The 17,750-nt window shown below is 39.7% G+C and overlaps 2 protein-coding genes across 4 annotated transcripts in view; one reads left to right on the forward strand and one right to left on the reverse strand.

Moving 5' to 3' along the window:
- Positions 1-970: 970 nt before the first annotated feature.
- Positions 971-17,750, forward strand: part of LOC135501417 (phosphatidylserine lipase ABHD16A-like) — a 60,679-nt gene continuing 43,899 nt past the window's right edge. The window contains exons 1-13 of the mRNA XM_064793533.1: positions 971-1,041; positions 2,639-2,698; positions 3,005-3,071; positions 3,313-3,399; positions 3,623-3,708; positions 3,929-4,002; positions 4,331-4,405; positions 4,599-4,672; positions 4,841-4,986; positions 5,192-5,305; positions 5,522-5,686; positions 5,958-6,021; positions 6,500-6,563. Coding sequence (XP_064649603.1) covers positions 973-1,041; positions 2,639-2,698; positions 3,005-3,071; positions 3,313-3,399; positions 3,623-3,708; positions 3,929-4,002; positions 4,331-4,405; positions 4,599-4,672; positions 4,841-4,986; positions 5,192-5,305; positions 5,522-5,686; positions 5,958-6,021; positions 6,500-6,563 — 1,145 coding nt within the window. The 5' untranslated portion in view covers positions 971-972. The remainder of the gene's footprint in view (positions 1,042-2,638; positions 2,699-3,004; positions 3,072-3,312; positions 3,400-3,622; positions 3,709-3,928; positions 4,003-4,330; positions 4,406-4,598; positions 4,673-4,840; positions 4,987-5,191; positions 5,306-5,521; positions 5,687-5,957; positions 6,022-6,499; positions 6,564-17,750) is intronic.
- The window catches only part of LOC135501419 (muscarinic acetylcholine receptor M5-like), a 43,724-nt gene continuing 34,211 nt past the window's right edge, over positions 8,238-17,750 (reverse strand). For all 3 annotated transcript variants that reach the window (XM_064793534.1, XM_064793535.1, XM_064793536.1), the window contains exons 2-3: positions 13,009-13,251; positions 8,238-9,761 (exon numbers count right to left, since the gene is read on the reverse strand). In XM_064793534.1, coding sequence (XP_064649604.1) covers positions 8,644-9,761; positions 13,009-13,251 — 1,361 coding nt within the window. In that variant the 3' untranslated portion in view covers positions 8,238-8,643. The remainder of the gene's footprint in view (positions 9,762-13,008; positions 13,252-17,750) is intronic.

A 17,750-nucleotide genomic window follows, 5' to 3' on the forward strand; every position in this document is an offset into this window, starting at 1 on the left:
AGTGAAAGGTGGCCATTGCATCATTGGTCACCCGACTAAGACCACCGCGGCACCTGGATCACCATAGAAGTTCTTCCCTGACGTCACAGCATGTTGCCACTTGATTGGCCGTCACACGTGGTCACGACGTAAAGGAATGCATTGGCAGGTGGCCGTCAAAACGTCACGTTGGCTTTATAACTTTATGACCTTGTGTATGCCCTACGCTCTGTCAAACCTGAATCGATGTAACACACATATTATTTCAAGGAGTAATAAATAAATATCTTGAGAGTACAGTTATGATTTTTGTCGCCCTCCTGTATTGTTGAGGTTCCGGCTGGTCTTCTTTTGGCACCCTTCGCCTGTCATGAGTAAAAAGAAGAGAACGCGTATGGAGAAGGCGGAGGCTCTTAAGACCCAGGCTTCGGGGATGTTTCACAGGAAGGATTTTTCCATTCTCCAAGCAGGTCGGTGGATATTCTCTCTGCCAGGAAGAACTTCCATTACACTGTAAGGTCCCGGATGTGGCACAGGTGCGTGATTATCCTAACTAACAGTCAATTTGGGTCGACCAGTCCCTACTGACCTACAGAAAAACACGTTATGGATGTTGAAGACAGATACAAAGGTACTTGTATGAGAGGTGATTTATTTTTGCCGATCGTGTGTTATTTTCCCGATAAATTAAATTCGGGTCTGATCGATCGCTACGTGATCTTCACGCACCTGTGATAAAGGCCTGCTAGTAAAAACGTGGCGACCATTAAGTTGATGCGTAAAAATTGATGAGTAAAAGAAGATAACTTCTATGGCGAAGATGATTTCCGCGCCAGTTACGAAGGGATCCGAACTACTTCGGGCATATTCGGCGACCTTCCATCTGGTGAGAAAACTCAAAACCAATCTACCGGCATAATCTGCACCTGGCGGGTATTCTTTAGTGTCGAGCTATGCCCACTGTACATTTTGTACACACTCGTACAAAACAAAATGGCAAGCTTGTGGAAATGCATATTTGGGCCTCGATTGCATCGCATACACCGGCGGTCTCCCGTAACGGTAAAGATATGTATTTTGCGTACTGATTGAGTTTACCTGTTACCTCAATCTTGGGAAGAATTAAAGTTATAGGCTGTCTGATAGATGTACATGCAGTGTTTTTATCTTGGGCAGAAAATGTTTCGATATCATAGTTTTCTAGATACTAAAGTCTATACACTATAGCAGGCTGCATTGTTTCTTTTATTAATGCTTTGTTACCCTTTGATGGATAGCACCATCAAGCCAGGAACATCGCCAATATAGCACAGTCACCTTCTCAATTCGCCGGTCAGCAGGACGATGATTCAGCCACTCAGTTTGGCCATCACTCGGGCCTTATAGTGCTATTGCAGGATAATCGCCAATAGCATAGGGCCTATCACATTTTATCAAAATATCCATTAGTCATATCAAAAAGACCTTTCACCACTTGAATGAGCCCCCTTTTACCAATCATCAGTAGGATTTTAGTGCAATTATTCATCAATCAAACGGACTCAACCAGCTTGCTTCTTGATGATTGTCCACTCGACCAGCTTGCTTCTTGATTGTCCACTCAACCAGCTTGCTTCTAGATTGTCCACTCAACCAGCTTGGTTCTTGATTGTCCACTCAACTAGCTTGCTTCTTGATTGTCCACTCAACCAGCTTTCTTCTTGATTGTCCACTCAACCAGCTTGCTTCTTGATTGTCCACTCAACCAGCATGCTTCTTGATTGTCCACTCAACCAGCTTTCTTCTTGATTGTCCACTCAACCAGCTTTCTTCTTGATTGTCCACTCAAGCAGCTTGCTTCTTGATTGTCCACTCAACCAGCTTGCTTCTTGATTGTCCACTCAACTAGCTTGCTTCTTGATTGTCCACTCAACCAGCTTGCTTCTTGATTGTCCACTCAACCAGCTTGCTTCTTTATTGTCAACTGAATGAACACAACTCTCTCTGAAATGAAAGTAACCACTGATCACTAACTAAAGGTCTGTGGTCACTTTCAAAGTATGTTGTTTTCATTTATTTTGAGGGGACAATGGAAAAGCCAGCTGTTTGATTGACAAGTAAGTTTGATTGATGTGACTGCATATTACTAATCCCATCTGACTGATTGGTAAAAGGCCAATTATTCAAGTATGTTAGAAGAGTGTCAAAAACATTGATAAGTATTGCACTAATCCTAGCTGACTGATTGGTAAAAGGGCAACTATTCAATATATTATAACTGTAGCTTACTTTCAAAAGAAAAGGGTCTGTTTGATCAATGACCATTAACAATTGCATTGTCCTTTTTATTAGTGATTAGGAATCACCAATTGTACACCTCATTTACTAAGTTTGTTAAAGGAAATTGATTGGGCTTACTTTCAAAAGAATAAACAGTTTTTTGGGCTATATGATTAAGTTCATTACTTATTGATATAACTGTTCTGATGTGTGATCAAGCCTTAAGTGTCAGGATGATTTTTTGCAAGAAATTAATGAAATTTGTTTTTACAGGAAATTCATCCAGAACAGATATGCTCACAAACTCCTTGTACCTTAACTATTCTAGTTCTGATAGATAGCCACAGAGTTGTCTGTTTCAAGCTTGATGACTGTTTTCACCATTCTCTTCGTTTTACAGGAAGGGAAGGCACACGAGGCCAACTTAATTGAGAATGGGGGAGATCAAGTCATTCGCTGGGTAGGTAATGGCAGCCAGTATCAGTACTTTCATGGCGCAAAAGTTTAATGGATAAGTTAAGATCAACATCAAGTTGGTGATCAACTTTGTTCTTCATGAGAGAAAAAGACTTCACGCATGAAATCAATTACTCTCTAGTTTAGTTCATGACATGAGAGTCGAGAAAAGTGTTTTAAAGTGGGTCTTAGTGTGTTGAAACGAAATTATTCCAATAAACTTCAAATTGGAGAAAAAATCATGAGAATTGGAGAATGTGGTGACACTAATGTAGCATATAATAACATTTGTGGTTGGTCTTATTTTCAGATTCGTCTCTGTTACTCCATTTCGTATTACACTTCACCAATTTTGGCCACGTTTTTGTATCGCAGAGGTATGTATAAAAACTGATGAGAGATGTTGCATTATAGAATTCTGATTGTGGTTAGTCCCTGTTGGAAGAGAGTCTCAAGTTGTAAGATTCATCTGCCACACTGATTAGTTTTTTTGGAGAAATTAAGTCTCATTTGACTGCAGTTGTAGTTGCTGTTGTTGATGTAAACGAGAATTGAAACCCCAACATTTCCTGTTCCATATTAGGAATGTTAAATCAATTAAGAACATTTTCATTCCAGGATACTTCACTGTTGACGGCGGTCTCAGCATGGTCCGATTCTTGTCCAACATTGGTGTCCTCTTCGTTGGAGCATTCATTCTCAGAGGTAAGAAATGGGATGTCATTTGCTGGCTCTTTTAGCTGATTGAGACTTGTATTCATGTCCATAGTTTTTGAACCACCGGCTCTCTGTCACCTTTAGGGACTCCGATAAGTTGGGATTACAGTGAACTCTCTATTCTGGGAATTAGTCATTTCCAGTAACGGTAGGATCTTGTTTATAGAATATTGATGCTGTTTTGTTTTTATTTCTGATTGACTAATTAAAGGGATTGGACGCTACAGAAATGAGGACTACATCACGTTTCTCACTGTCTTGGTGAACGCCACACGTGATTACACACCAGAAAATAAGGTAAACTGCTGATAATGGTTGACAATTAGTTTGGGACTTTCAAAGTGTCTGTAGTAAAACACAGCTTTGTCACTGCAGCCATATGGTCACCATGTATACAGTGTTCGGCGAGACCAAATCTGATTCTGTCCTAGGCAGTTGGTCCATCCCTTAGCCAAGTGGTTAACAATTATCCTTTCCAGAACTGGTCCTTTACAACATTTCATTCTTCTCTCTTCAGAGGAAGCTGTCATTCTATGACTTTGATTTCTACGCCTGGCCTATTGACTTCGACATCAAGGAGGTCACACAAGGGTAAGGGATAGCGGAGAACTGGCCGGAGAATCTTGATAAATGAGTTGTTCAATTTGCCATAGATACTGCTGAATCTTTACCTATCAATAGCTCTACTCACTATGCCCTTTGGTCTCTGCAAACTGTGCTTTCGGAGGAAGTGAGAACAAGGGGCTTCTCAGATATTGTGTAAAAGTAGATTTTGATAACATTTACTGTAATAGACTAGTTTTGAACCTGAACTATTTATACGATTTAGCTCTCGCATTAAAAGCCGGATTAGGAAATGTGAGTTCACACAATTTCTGAGACTTTTAGCACAGTATGTTATCTTTGTTGTAATCTGCAGCGAGGACAAGCCGAGGATATGCCCATCAAAGCCTCGAAGTAAGACCCTCAAGACCTTGCCTTGTAGTATTCTGAGGTAAATATCTTTAATATGATCTGAGCTTGTAATGAACTGATTTATCTAATAGTTGCTTGCCGACAAGAGCAGCTGTGAAGCTACCTTGATACGGTTGAAATGTTCTGTTATCATAAGTTTGTGGTAATGGGACCTTTGGAATAGAAACCAAGTCAATGATCTACCGTACCCTGAAACAGTTCTCTATTTTCAGTTATTTTGTAGCGCATACCTTTGGTAGGAGGATGGTGTATCCTGGAGCAACTGCTTTGGTGCAAACATTGATTGGTAAGTTTGTAGTCTAAGCTTTCCCGAATTATGTGCGGTGGTATCATTCAAACAAAGGGTGTTGGGCTTTTATGTTTGACACAAGAGCCTGTACACATCGCCATCAAGGGATGGCTACAATTTGCTCAACTCTGTGGTGTCATGTCCTAAAAAATGTTTTTCTTCCAGGCCCTGCCCTGTTGCAGGGACGTACAAAATTAGTAGAGGAGGAGAGAGGTGTTCGATCAAAACTGCTCACAGATGACGGCAATGAGATTGATACCATGTTTGTTGATAGGAGGGGTGTGAATGCTGATGGCAATCACCAGACCTTGGTAAGTGCTTGGCTTCAAAGATTTCAAAGCTGAACTTTTGATGGGAGTGCATTCACAACAGCGGCCCCTGTGCTCTGGAACAGTCTTACCACAAGTCTTTGCCAGATAGACTCTGGTGATGAATTGAGCCTCCTGTGTCCGGTTAGTCTGTGGTTCTGACATCTCTTCGCTACTTTCCAATCGATTGTTCTTTGTTATTTTGCAGGTGATTTGTTGTGAGGGGAACTCTGGCTTCTATGAAGTAGGCTGTATGTGTACTCCCCTTGAGTCAGGCTACTCTGTCCTGGGGTGGAATCATCCTGGCTTTGGAGGCAGCACAGTATGTATCATTAGGTTACAAGTTACCAGTATCTTTAATCTGTTTCATCTATTTGATTATGTTATTACATATACATATCTATAGAATCTTCGTATGACTATCCTGTAAACAATTCTATTCAATTGTTTGATTATGATGGTTAGGTACTGCAAAGATGTTGTCCTTCTGTTCTCTACTTATGTGGCAGTAACCTCACATCTTGTTCACATACTTCAGGGTGCCCCCTTACCAAAACAGGAGGAGAATGCCATTGATGTAGTCATGCAGTATGCCATTCATCAGCTCCACTTTCATGTAGAGAATATTGTCCTATTTGCTTGGTCCATAGGTGGATATACCGCATGCTGGGCAGCAGCTAACTACCCTGACATTAAACATGTGGTGAGTACAGCATGGTCTAAGGGCAGATACTGTGGTATCATTCACCACAAGAAGAGGACTGTCCATCTGAGGTTGAGAACGCAGAAGAGGAAACAATGAAATCAAAGCCAACTTTTCAACTTGGCCACTGTACGTCAAACAGTTTTGACCCAAAGCTGGTCATTCTCTCGAGTCCTGATACTTCAAGGTGGTTACTGCAAAACAAGCTGCGCATCAAATCAAACATCGGGCTTCATCAAAAATTAAAAGTTTTCATTCATTTTGCTTGCAGATATTAGATGCTACATTTGATGATCTCGTACCGCTTGCTGTTGCAAGGATGCCGCAAAGTTGGAGTAAGTTTCATTCATGTCTCCTTCCTGAAGAGTATAGAGCAATGTCTCCTTCCTGAAGAGTAGAGAGCAATGTCTCCTTCCTGAGAGTAGAGAGCAATCTCTCCTTCCTGAAGAGTAGAGAGCAATCTCTCCTTCCTGAAGAGTAGAGAGCAATGTCTCCTTCCTGAAGAGTAGAGAGCATCTCTCCTTCCTGAAGAGTAGAGAGCAATGTCTCCTTCCTGAAGAGTAGAGAGCATCTCTCCTTCCTGAAGAGTAGAGAGCAATCTCTCCTTCCTGAAGAGTAGAGAGCAATCTCTCCTTCCTGAAGAGTAGAGAGCAATCTCTCCTTCCTGAAGAGTAGAGAGCAATCTTCCTTCCTGAAGAGTAGAGAGCAATGTCTCCACCATAGTGGCCCTAAATTGGCCTAATCGTGACAGACTTGAAAGATCACCATCGTTCCCATATCTCCTCTGATCAGTTATTGAATGTCTCGTTACAGGAAGCCTCGTGATTACGACGATAAGAAACCACATGAATTTGAATAATGCAGAATTATTAAACAGGTAGGGATCAGTTACTCTCATCAATATTTGTCTTGGTTATGTCCATGTTGAGTTGCTGTCGACTGAATATAATTTCACTGTATGTCATATAGATGGCAGTCCAGTCATACCTTTACGTATCTGCTCGCAGCTCTTCTGTTTTAGGCAACTTTGAATTCATCGTTGTTATCAATTTCAAACAAATCAGTTGATCAATGAGAAGTGATTGTCTCATTGATTTTTGAGCTGCTAGCATTTTCCATTGATCTTGAACTAATTGTCTAATAAACAATCTTAAATGTGTTATATTTGATCCGTTCCCAACTACAAATAAGTTTTCCCAATATCTGTATAATATTTACTTGATCAGTCGATTTTCTGACTGGAGTCAAATTCTGTAGCGGATGTTCGGACCATCATGATAGTTTGAGCATTGCAAGTTGTGATAATATCACCTTTGAACAAGATTCATGCCTCTGGCATGTAAATGATCAATCGTGACAAACCTATAATCACTTGGTCATAGCATCCAAGTGGGGCGTGTTGGGTCGATGCTACATGTTGGTATGTGTGTTTTTTGGTTCAACTCTTTGATGGACCACCTTGGTACGATTTCATTGATAAAAGTCTACTGAAGTGGATCAAGTAGTCTTAATAGTTCACCAGCAATTTGCATATCTCTCGACTCTGTATCAAAGACGTGTTGTAGATTTTTCTTCCTGATCTTCCTCAAGATAGCGTGGGTGGTATCTAAAGCTTTTGAGGGTGACAGTGAGAGTAGTAGGCATTCTTTTGTTCAGCTACTGATATTATGATTTCTACATTGGTGTTCTCCGTGTGAATGTATTTATGTTTGTTAATGATAGCAGTGTGAAAACTTCAAATGATGAGACGTTCGATGATCAGATAAAGCAAAAGGTCATAGGTTGCCTTACATGCTTCTGTACCTAATGGTTTTGAGTGGGGTTTTTATTCAACAAGCTAAAAATTATGTTATCTTCAACTCTTATTTGTAAGTGTAGTTAGGGAAAACAGTTGTTTCATGTACAATCTCATCTTCAAGGATGATGTCTCCATCCTTGCTTTTAAATGTTATGAAAAATAGACTAAGTTTTGTCTAAATCCGCCCCTGTAATCAGGCAACAGGGATCTATTGATTGCGTTGTTTTTATTTTGTTAGAATATGGATGATGAAATGAATGTTTAGGTCTGATTATTATTGAATTTTATGAGTCAAGGTTTGTATGTTAGTGATTTCATATCAGCACATACTTCAAGTGTTAAAGGGGCAATAAAAGCACTGGCTGTGCTCAAATCGACATTAATGTGACCGTATTGCAATGGCATTTCGTTGTCATCAGTTCTGTGCTGCAAAAATCAAACATAATCTTATACCGATATTCTCTCTTTAAATGTCAGGTTAAATTTGCATAGCACTTTCTTTGTCTGTTGATATTCGTCATTGATTGAAAAACATGAATGATCAATCACCAGGGAAGGTTAAAACACCAGATATCAGTTAAAATGCACACATTTAAATTGATTTAATTTGAAAACAGAAATCCATATTCAAGCGAGCAACCAGTGCTTATCAGAGTAGAAACTTACAGCATTGGTGACTGGCATCACCATGATGTTCTTATCATGTTTAGATCACAAACGCGAAGTCTGATGTCCATTTCTGGATTCTTTTATTGATAAAACATCGTTTTCTATTGACTAATACACAAACACTAATTGTTCAACATGTCTAAAGCATACAATTTTTACAGTATTCCAAACAGTATAAAACTCACATTTTCTTACTTAATATCTAGGCTGAATGTTTGACATATTAACAATTTTTGAATATTACTGTGAGAATTTTAGGTTGAGACATATTGAAACATTTGCAGTTCTTTTTTTAGGAAGCGTAGAGATCACTGGGAAAGTATCTTGCATCAGTCTTTTGAAAACCTGAAGTCCTAACGGTCTAGTCCACACTTAAGACCTTTTTAAAAGTGGCCTTGATGTATCTGGTATCGTAAAATAAAGAAGCGCTCTTAGATTGATGAAACTAGAGTATATTAGGATCCATGTGGTATCAATCACCATAGAATCTTTAGTTTGTTGCCTCCTTCTTGCAAGCGTTTCCTGTCACCACCCTCAGGTATGCATTCCGCACCTCCCTGCTAACAACAATGTACAAAAACGGTGAAAAAATAGCAGAGAAGTACGCCGCCCATTTCAAATTCCTAAACAGCGTGTTCGACAAGCCTGGCTGACAAATAGTACACATACTATGGACAAGATTGGCTATGATATACGGTGACCACAGAATCGTATTCAATGCGTACAACATGGCGAGGATTTTGGACAAGCGCTCTTCGGTGAGGAGGACGCGTTTTAGATAAATCTGACGATGGCGGACACTTTTTAACGGTACTTCCTTAGTGTTAGGAGCAGAATTCTCATCTGAGAAATTGAAATCAAGATGTTCCATGAGGTTTGTATTTTGGGCGAATCGCCGATGATTTTTCACATTGGGACAGTTTGGGTTTGGACATGGCGATAGTTCGATAATGATATCTGCGCCATCTTCCACTGAGTCGTTAGGTAATCGTTTCCTCGTACGCTTTTTACAACCACATTGATGGTTTTCCTCAACCTCATCATCATCCTGGTTGTGAAAGTTTCGTATTTCACGCTCGAGCGTAAATATACTATTCGAATAGTTTATCAGGCCGCCTGAGTTATTTTCAACAGCGGGAGAAAATTCAACATGATTTAACGACTCCATAGAACTGCTTTTGAATAATGCGCGTACCTCAGTTTGTTTTTCGTAGTCCCAATAAGTCTTTGAGCGATGTCTCTTCAGCTCTAACAAACTCACTATATAGAACATGAACCCTATCAATAGTGGGAAAAGATAGGCCAAAAGAAAGCGCAAGACGTGAACATTGGCATCTTGTAAAAAACACACATATCCGTCCAACTTGCCTGAATCGTGACGGGAAATTGCAAACATAACAGTACTCTGTACGAGCGATATCGTCCATGGTGCACCAATTTTCAATATTGTTGCGCCTTTAGGGCGTGTGCGGCCATATTTGAATGGGTTGTGTGTCTTCAGCATTGCGTCGAGGCTGGCCCCCAGCAGATGTAGGAAAATGTTATTGCAGAAGAAAGTGTCCAAGGTCACCCAGACGGCGCAGGAGTAGGTGTAGGGGGCTCTGTCACCTGAAATGGAATGAGAAAATAGCAGTAAAAGTGGTAAATTGCCGTTCCGAGTTTCCATATCAAATAGTTAAGTGAGCAAATCCACCCAGTGGGTTTTTTAATCGATTCAAACAGGGATTCAAAGCTTGTTCCCAAATTGAGAAAATCACTTGAAATGTGTTTGCTACATTCTCATTCATCTTGACTACCCCAGTCAGAACTAGGTTGTTACAAATCTCCTTTGAACTGGAACCTAAATTGTGCCACAATCCCTGCATAAAGGCCATGATTTCATTACGAGGCGCCCGCCAGTAAAGTAGTTACCACAGACCGTCCTCATCACGTAGTCTGTTCCATTCAAAGCCATGTGATACCTCATGCCATCTTCTGAATACGCCCAGCCAAGTAATTGAATTGATAAATTTGGCAAATGAACGAAAGTGAATTATTACGATTAAGTCAATCGTGGCTATTGTGTGTAGGTACGATTCTGTCTTGCGACAGATGTAACTGCGTAAGGTCGTCAGACAGATCAATGTAGGCATCGATTGCGGCGTTTTCAAGCATTTTTTTCAATTTCATGAAAGAGGACAATTTAAAATGAATATGTTCATAATGAAATACAAATCATTTCAGTGCTTTTCTGTGCTTCCAATATAATGTCTTTGCCGTGCTATGTACAATGTCATAAACATGTTCTTCTACAGAAGATCAATTGAAAGCCGACATGATATATCAGACATGCTATCACATCAGTTCCTGTTGAGGGAAAACTTCTGTTCCCCAAGTGTAAGACAGAGCTCTTCAACTCACAGTTAATGGCATTCAAGAGGAAATGTCTGGACCAAGCACAAAATTTGATGTTTGCATATGATAAACAGACCCTTGTTTCACCTATGTAAGACCCCGTACTTTATCTAGGGCAAGGCTGCCTCCAGGCCAAGAGCATGATGTCATGATCATCAGAGAACTTGGTGTCCCTCACCTGTCATCAATCCCAAGTTGAATATGCTGAAGGACATCAAACGATCAAGGCATGATATCTAGCACAGCTTGGCTTGAAAATTTAGAAGCAGTCTTAGATTGATGAAACTGGAGTATGTTATGTTGAATTCTGTTATCATGTACTCAAGTGCCCCTCAAGCTGGTAATAAATGAACGTTTTCGATCTACTTCGTACTGGCTAGCTGCTCTCTTTGCAAGCCACAGATTTTTTATCAGCGTTATTCAGCGCAGGCATCTCTAATGAATAAATGAAGAGCGAGTATAAAAGAATTGGCTGCAGATGGCGCAAACATGAATTAATAATTGCCTCATGATTAGAGTCGAAGAAAAGATATGGCCTTCTTAACAATGATGGTCAAAAGTAAATGAGCTTTATTTAGTCGACATTTGCTTGGTGAGATTGGGCCAGGCTTTGTGGTCTGGTTTTCGAGGAATCGTTATCTGACCATTGAGAGGTCGATACCTGATATACTGAAGTTGTGATCTATTTCAAGGGGATATTATGCTGGCTGAAGATAAGTTGGAAGCAGAACTGGAGATCTATTGTAACCTCTCTAGTATCTGTTGTTGCCGAGTGCATTCGTAACTCAGTTTTCCCCTGCGCTGAATGTTTTCAATCTTATTAACACAGTGTAACACTGAACTGTCTGTCGTCTTTGATTGAAGAGAAGCTTGGGGAAGGAATTAGGCTGAAAGACATGTTTGAAAATGAGAAATCTGCAACACTAGTTTGTACAATTTGATCTGAGGGAAAATGTTGTAAATTAGAAGTAGAAATGCTTGACATGGCTGATGCTTAGAATTTGCTGCCCAATTATCACCATCAGTTTAGGAGCCTTATCATACTTGAATGGATTAGATGTACCACGATACTCAAAAGATTTGTTGGACAAATAAAGTGTTTGCAGTAATACATTATCCACTACATCTCTTTCAAAATATTGGATGTTATTCTGAGGCAGCCGCAAACTATTGATGTTGGTGTTTTCTTATCTCTCACATTCCAATGTATGATGAACTGCCTCACTGAAGTTACTGTTAGCAATGCATAATGTATCGACATCATCATTCAATGTCAAAAATATTAACGCAAAAATAATTGGAGCAATTATTGCAGAAAACGTCACCAATTTGCTTGATACAAAAACAGCTTCGGCAGTGTTTCAAGTGGGACTGGATGATATGAGGTTTGTCTTGTAATGTGCAAAAGTTTGAAACGAAATCATATTTTCCAATTGTGTATACGCTAATGACAGTTATGTTTCATTCAGCCAGTTTAAGAATAGATTTGGTGTTCAACCCTGCAGCATACAAACTACCAAATACAGGTAGTTTGATGCTGTTTATATTAAAAGCAACTGGTTTGGACCAATCGGCAACACAGATTTCAGTTGAGCGCCAGTGCATTGCCCCTGTTGTGGTCACAAGGTTCTGACAGAGTAAGTGCCTTGCCCCTGGTCACAAATTGCATGTCATTGCTCTAAACAGAACCACAGCTTCTCCATTCAAGTGGGTGGACGAATTCAACTGGGCCGCTTGATCTGCCCTGCAATATTGATTGATATACAGTATATATATATACATCCCAAAGCAAATTCAACACCTGTTTGTAATAGCTTTAGGGCCGTCTTTGATCTGGGTGCAGGCTGAGACAGGATCAATTGCTTATGATCTGTGGTCTTCCAGCAGTTCTCTCAAAGTTTCATTACTCATATCATCCATTTCCTAGGTCACCAGTTATGCACTTTGAGATTGCTGATGATCCAGGTGCGTAGATGTTCATGATCGTGAACTCTTTACCGATGATAGATACATCTCCTTTGGGTAAAACCCGATCGTCAAGTCTCGGCAAATTAAAAATTCTTGTACATGAGTCATAATGTCATTACGATTTTACATTTGTTGTAACTTTGTACTATTGACAGTATTTGAAAAAATACCCCTAAATAAGGTAACTTATGTGCCTGAGCTTTGCTTGATCTTACATTTTTGTCCAAAAAAGTCCCCCCAAGACTTACTCATCAATTCCGTGCCTGGAGTATCCTTTTTCAAAATACCATAATATCAAAAGTATCATTTGCTTGTATGATCATGTTAACTGTCTGACATTCGAGGACAAACCCAGAGAGGATTACCACCTTTGTGATAACATGACTACAAGAATACATCACCTTTCCCTCCTCTTGAAATGTCTCTTCAATGACTAATCAGGTATTACTGCTTGATGGAACAAAATACTTCTCCCTGCAATGACTAAACTTACCTCGTAGATCCATGAAAACCTCTGGTGGTGCCCCCACGATGGCCATGATAGTGTGCAGCAAGCCCAGCGATAGCAGGTAGTAGAAAGGCATATGACGGAAGGCTTTGTTGTATTTCACTGTGATCAGGAGTAAAATGTTTGCCAAAATGGAAGCGATGACGATCGGTAAGAGTAGAACTAACTTCCATGGACTTCGAGGTAGGGGTCCTGTGTCTGTGCCGTTATCCATCCTGAGGCCTGCCACTGTAAAGGAAAGAATCACAATACTTTAATCAGTGTTGCAAAAGCAATTCTTGTCACGATTGCGGGGTTATCAATCTCTTATTTTCAGGTGCATGTGAACTGTGTACGGATCTAAGTAATCTTTTGGGTTCAGGAAATCGCTTTGCCGACCGCCTCAGCACTTTGTAATTGCCAAGATGAGGTATCGTGGTATGGATTTCTGCTTGATAAGATTAGCTCAGCGACATGATCTTGCCAACACTTTCTGACAGCTCGACTCTCCAATGCTTCCACTTGTCAACTTTTTGTTCACCTTCCCCGACAAACAAACATATGAGTCAGGTGATAAAAGGGTGCCGTTTGGAAAGATATTTCCGATACCTTGCATCATTTGAGAAGGTAAATATAGACAGTTTGTAAACATCTCCAGGCTGAAGACAAAGATCAATAAAGATATTGTGAGACACTGTACTCACGTGCCTCATCTCAAAAGTCCTTTTTTTTCAGTAACATATTCACGTACCTAAATGACTTCTTATAAATAATTCATATGGGCTCAGGAAGCAAGTAAGCTTACCGAGTAAAGTTTTCAAGGCTTGAATGGACCATTAAAACTAACTTACAGGCAGCAGAATCCGCTACTTTCAACATGATCAGGAATCCCTTTTCTTGAAGCTGAACCATCCGCATAAAATGAGCTGACCAAATTGTTTATCAAAAGCCAGTCCAACTGAAACTCATATAAAGGAAACTCCGAGCTAATATCGCTAATAGAGTGCTGGTATTGTCTGTTTAGTATGAGGATAGCAATGCCTGGATTAGTCACGTTGATGGTGGCTTCCGAAGTGAGTGTGAATTATTCATTAAGAAGTCAATAGATCAGGAATCAAATCACGAGCAGGGCAGAAATGAAAGATGTTTGGATAATTTTAAAGCATTCTAATAGTGCAAGAACTTAAGGCGAATTCTAAATTACTATCACCTCAGTGCCTAACATTTGACCTCATTACATTTGATAGTTTATAGTGGAAAAACTTCTAGGGGTGTCCATGCATCCTTGGTAAACATTTATATGATTTCTTATTCTGACATAAGTTGATGAGTTGAGCCTTCTTGTTTATTAAGTATCCGTGTAACAAGTCACACCCATGAACTATCACTTTATGACAATAACCAATATTTATGGACTTTGGCTGGCTTCCTAATTTTACAATGCAGATATGCATGAAATATCATAGCCTTGAGAGTCGGTGCAGAGAGTTCTTTATAGAGTGCAAGAGAATAAATATATGAAAATTCCTTTTTCAGTTGCATAGAAGACATAAAATACTTTAAGAGAAGTAACATTTGAAGCACTGTGGGCTGTCATTAAAGTGTTATTGCTTGCTGTGCCTGTACCGATCACTTGTGAATGGGCATTCGACCACCTCATCTTTCTACAAGACGGTGTAATACCATTCTGTTTCTGGAATCAAATACCACGATAGTAGCCAAACAAATTTACCAAGTGGTCTGAAGTCAACAAATCAAGTCAGCACAAACCGCAGTTAAATCAATAACATTTGAGCCGTATGACAAATTGGTAGAGACTTGTCTATGACATGGTATATAGATGACATACCGATAGACAACTATTGGTAATTGACTTTAGCGCAAATCTCGTTCCACTGAATTGAGCAGTGCTCGCACGTCAACGGGTGCCGTGGACCAAGTTTATCCAGTGAAATCTGTTTAAAGATCGTGACATGACTTTAAGAGATTTGGAGTGTTAAAAAAAGATAGATTTTCTTGTTTTGGTGGTGCTAGCATAGGCGAAACAGTGATGTGGTCAAACTTTGATACAAAAGCGAAAAGCAACGAAGAAGATGTGGTTGTAAAACACTCCACTCAATCCACTTCAAAGGAAAATATGCAAGTGAAACACTTGGATGTGATACCTGAGAATGGCATTTGTGTATCTCAGGTTTCGAATGTAAGATGAAGTAAAATTGTAAGGTTTCCCTTCTGCCTTTTACTGCCATTGACTGATACAGATCTTGGTCATTTCATGTCCAAGGAATACAGTTACCTTACGAGATAGGGTTTCAGTCAAAGCAATTGCTTTTACTAATAGCTTCACGAGCAAATCTTGAGGCATCCTTTGTGGATTGGCCTCAATGAAGTCAGCAGCCAACTTGTTTGATTCTTATCAACTTGTGGTCCAGGCTGGGCTTATCTTTAGAAGTGTACTCTCAGAGGCGCTGTTGTAATTCTAAAGCTTGTCAAAAGTGAGCTGTTTGTAGATGTAGCAATGTGATATTAGGAGTCATGGGATGTCTTGTCAAGCTCTTCTGTATTCTTCTGTCAATAGCTGTATCCCTCACCAACTCTGTTTAGTATGTTTTGTACACATGGTATTACCCAGGAGTTGGACATGGAAGGGAGCTCAAAGGGCATAGCAGAACAGTTGCCCAAGGTATTCCTTTGTGAATGGAAATGCATTAGAGAAATTAATGTAAGGAAAATAAGTCAGATGCAAAGTATTTGGGTTGGGGCTCCCATATCCCAAAAACCCAAGTCTTCATAGCAGGCAGCCTTCAAGGTTAAAAATGATATGCCTTAGCCCTTATACTTTTCAAGAACATGCTAGTAGCCGATGTCGAAAATGATATGACCTGCCTGTCAGATGATGGAAGCACCAGATAAAGACATTTCAAGTGAACAGTTTAAGTGAACGATTCTTTACGAATCCTTGGGGATGGCAAACTTCTATTACTCAATCACACAACCTCCCCTGACGTTACTCGTCAGCAGCCGTCATAGATATACAGAGTTCCAAATTATCTAGAGTCAGTTTATCACATGGATCTTTTGACTGTTTTCTGATGGCAAAAGGCTATGTCATTTATGTAAATTTGTCAGGAAAGTGGTAAATGTAGTACTATTGTATATTTCATGAGAAACTTCACTTGATTATTTGGCAAGTCGCACAAAAATCACTGTAGTGAAACAAAACGTTTTCTTCATTATGAAATATCGATGTATGAAAATAAACGCTTTGGCTGATTTTGACTGACAAAAGAACGATCGATTTATTCCCTAGTGCAAACCACTCATGAATTGGACCATAGATCACTGCAGCAATGTCTTCAACCAGCCATTCCATAGCTCATCTGACCACCATCTACAGATGAGCAGAAGCCATAGACAACGCCAGGGTCAATTTGCGTTGATTCATAAATGGCTATTGATTGTGATGCTCGCCCATCAGGAAGATTTCAATCTTATGATTGCTACTGTAAGCCTTGGCGATGATCGTATGAGCAGCCCTGTTTCAGAACGCTCATTCGATTTCGCCAACTTCTGTTTGAAACTAGATTGAGCATAACAATTTAGAGACAATGGGTGATATGAATAAACACTAGTAAATGCTTTTACTTCTATTTTGTACAGAAATGCCTAGTGTAAATGTACGTGAAGTTTTAAGTAAAAGCATTTCCTAGTCTTTATTCATATCACCCTATGTGTACCCAGATAGGGGTGAAACTTTGCTTCCTTTGCCAAAAGTACATATAACACACCGAAATAATACTGACTGAAAGAACCATCAATCTGTGTCTCATTGTTACAATGATAACTATCATAGTTAGCTAAGTGCAAAATACTTACAACCACTTGCACTGACAACTAGCATCCAGTAACATTGAAAATTGTAGTCCCCTTCACATGAGAGGTTTGGTCAGCGAGTGCCGTCGCCATCACTATTGATATTCCTGGTCATGTTTTGGTATGAAACTTCATCGTGAGAGTGCATGATACTCAGGATGTTTCCAGGATGAGCTTACCTTAAAGGATTAGGTATCATGAGATAAAACCTATCCTATTTGGACTAGTTATTTCGGAAACATTCTGTCAGAACTCATTGTTAACATTAACTGTTTGTCATCCTTTTATCTTTTCAGGTATGTTATTTCAAAAGTCAGATTTCCAAGTAGTTTGGGTAAGAACCTTCCCTTTCATCCATCTTTATTACTTTAGATAAGAAGTTTCTGTAAATAAGTGTGTATATAGATCTCCATCGTGGGATGGATCTCATTTCAATCCGCTGAATGCCACGGCCTTGAGATAAGCCTGAGACCATGGAAACTTAATTCATCCTTGATTGAGAAGGTGGGAACATTTATTGAAAAACCAATAAATCCATAACACTTTTTGTTGATCAATATCTTGAAAATGCTATATAAGTGATTATGTTTGAGCAATTACAGTTAATTTTGTTAGGGGTTTGTTTTCTTTTCATGTCAAAGTGAAATTTTGCGCCAGCAACGTTTTAGCTATATTTTTACATTTTCACCGCCCGCGAGAATGTACCGTCTCATTTAGGGTTCAAAGCTCCGATGCAGAAGAGTGCACCATTCATTCATTTCGATTTGCTGAACATGAGGTGAGGCAGGTTTCCCATTCAAAAACTCGCGTAGTGGAATAGCTATCACTCATACCAATCCATCATGCATGGCAATCCATCCATGAGTCTCAACCTC

The sequence above is a fragment of the Lineus longissimus genome, chromosome 17 (assembly GCF_910592395.1).
Source record: "Lineus longissimus chromosome 17, tnLinLong1.2, whole genome shotgun sequence".
Taxonomy (NCBI): Eukaryota; Metazoa; Nemertea; class Pilidiophora; order Heteronemertea; family Lineidae; genus Lineus; species Lineus longissimus.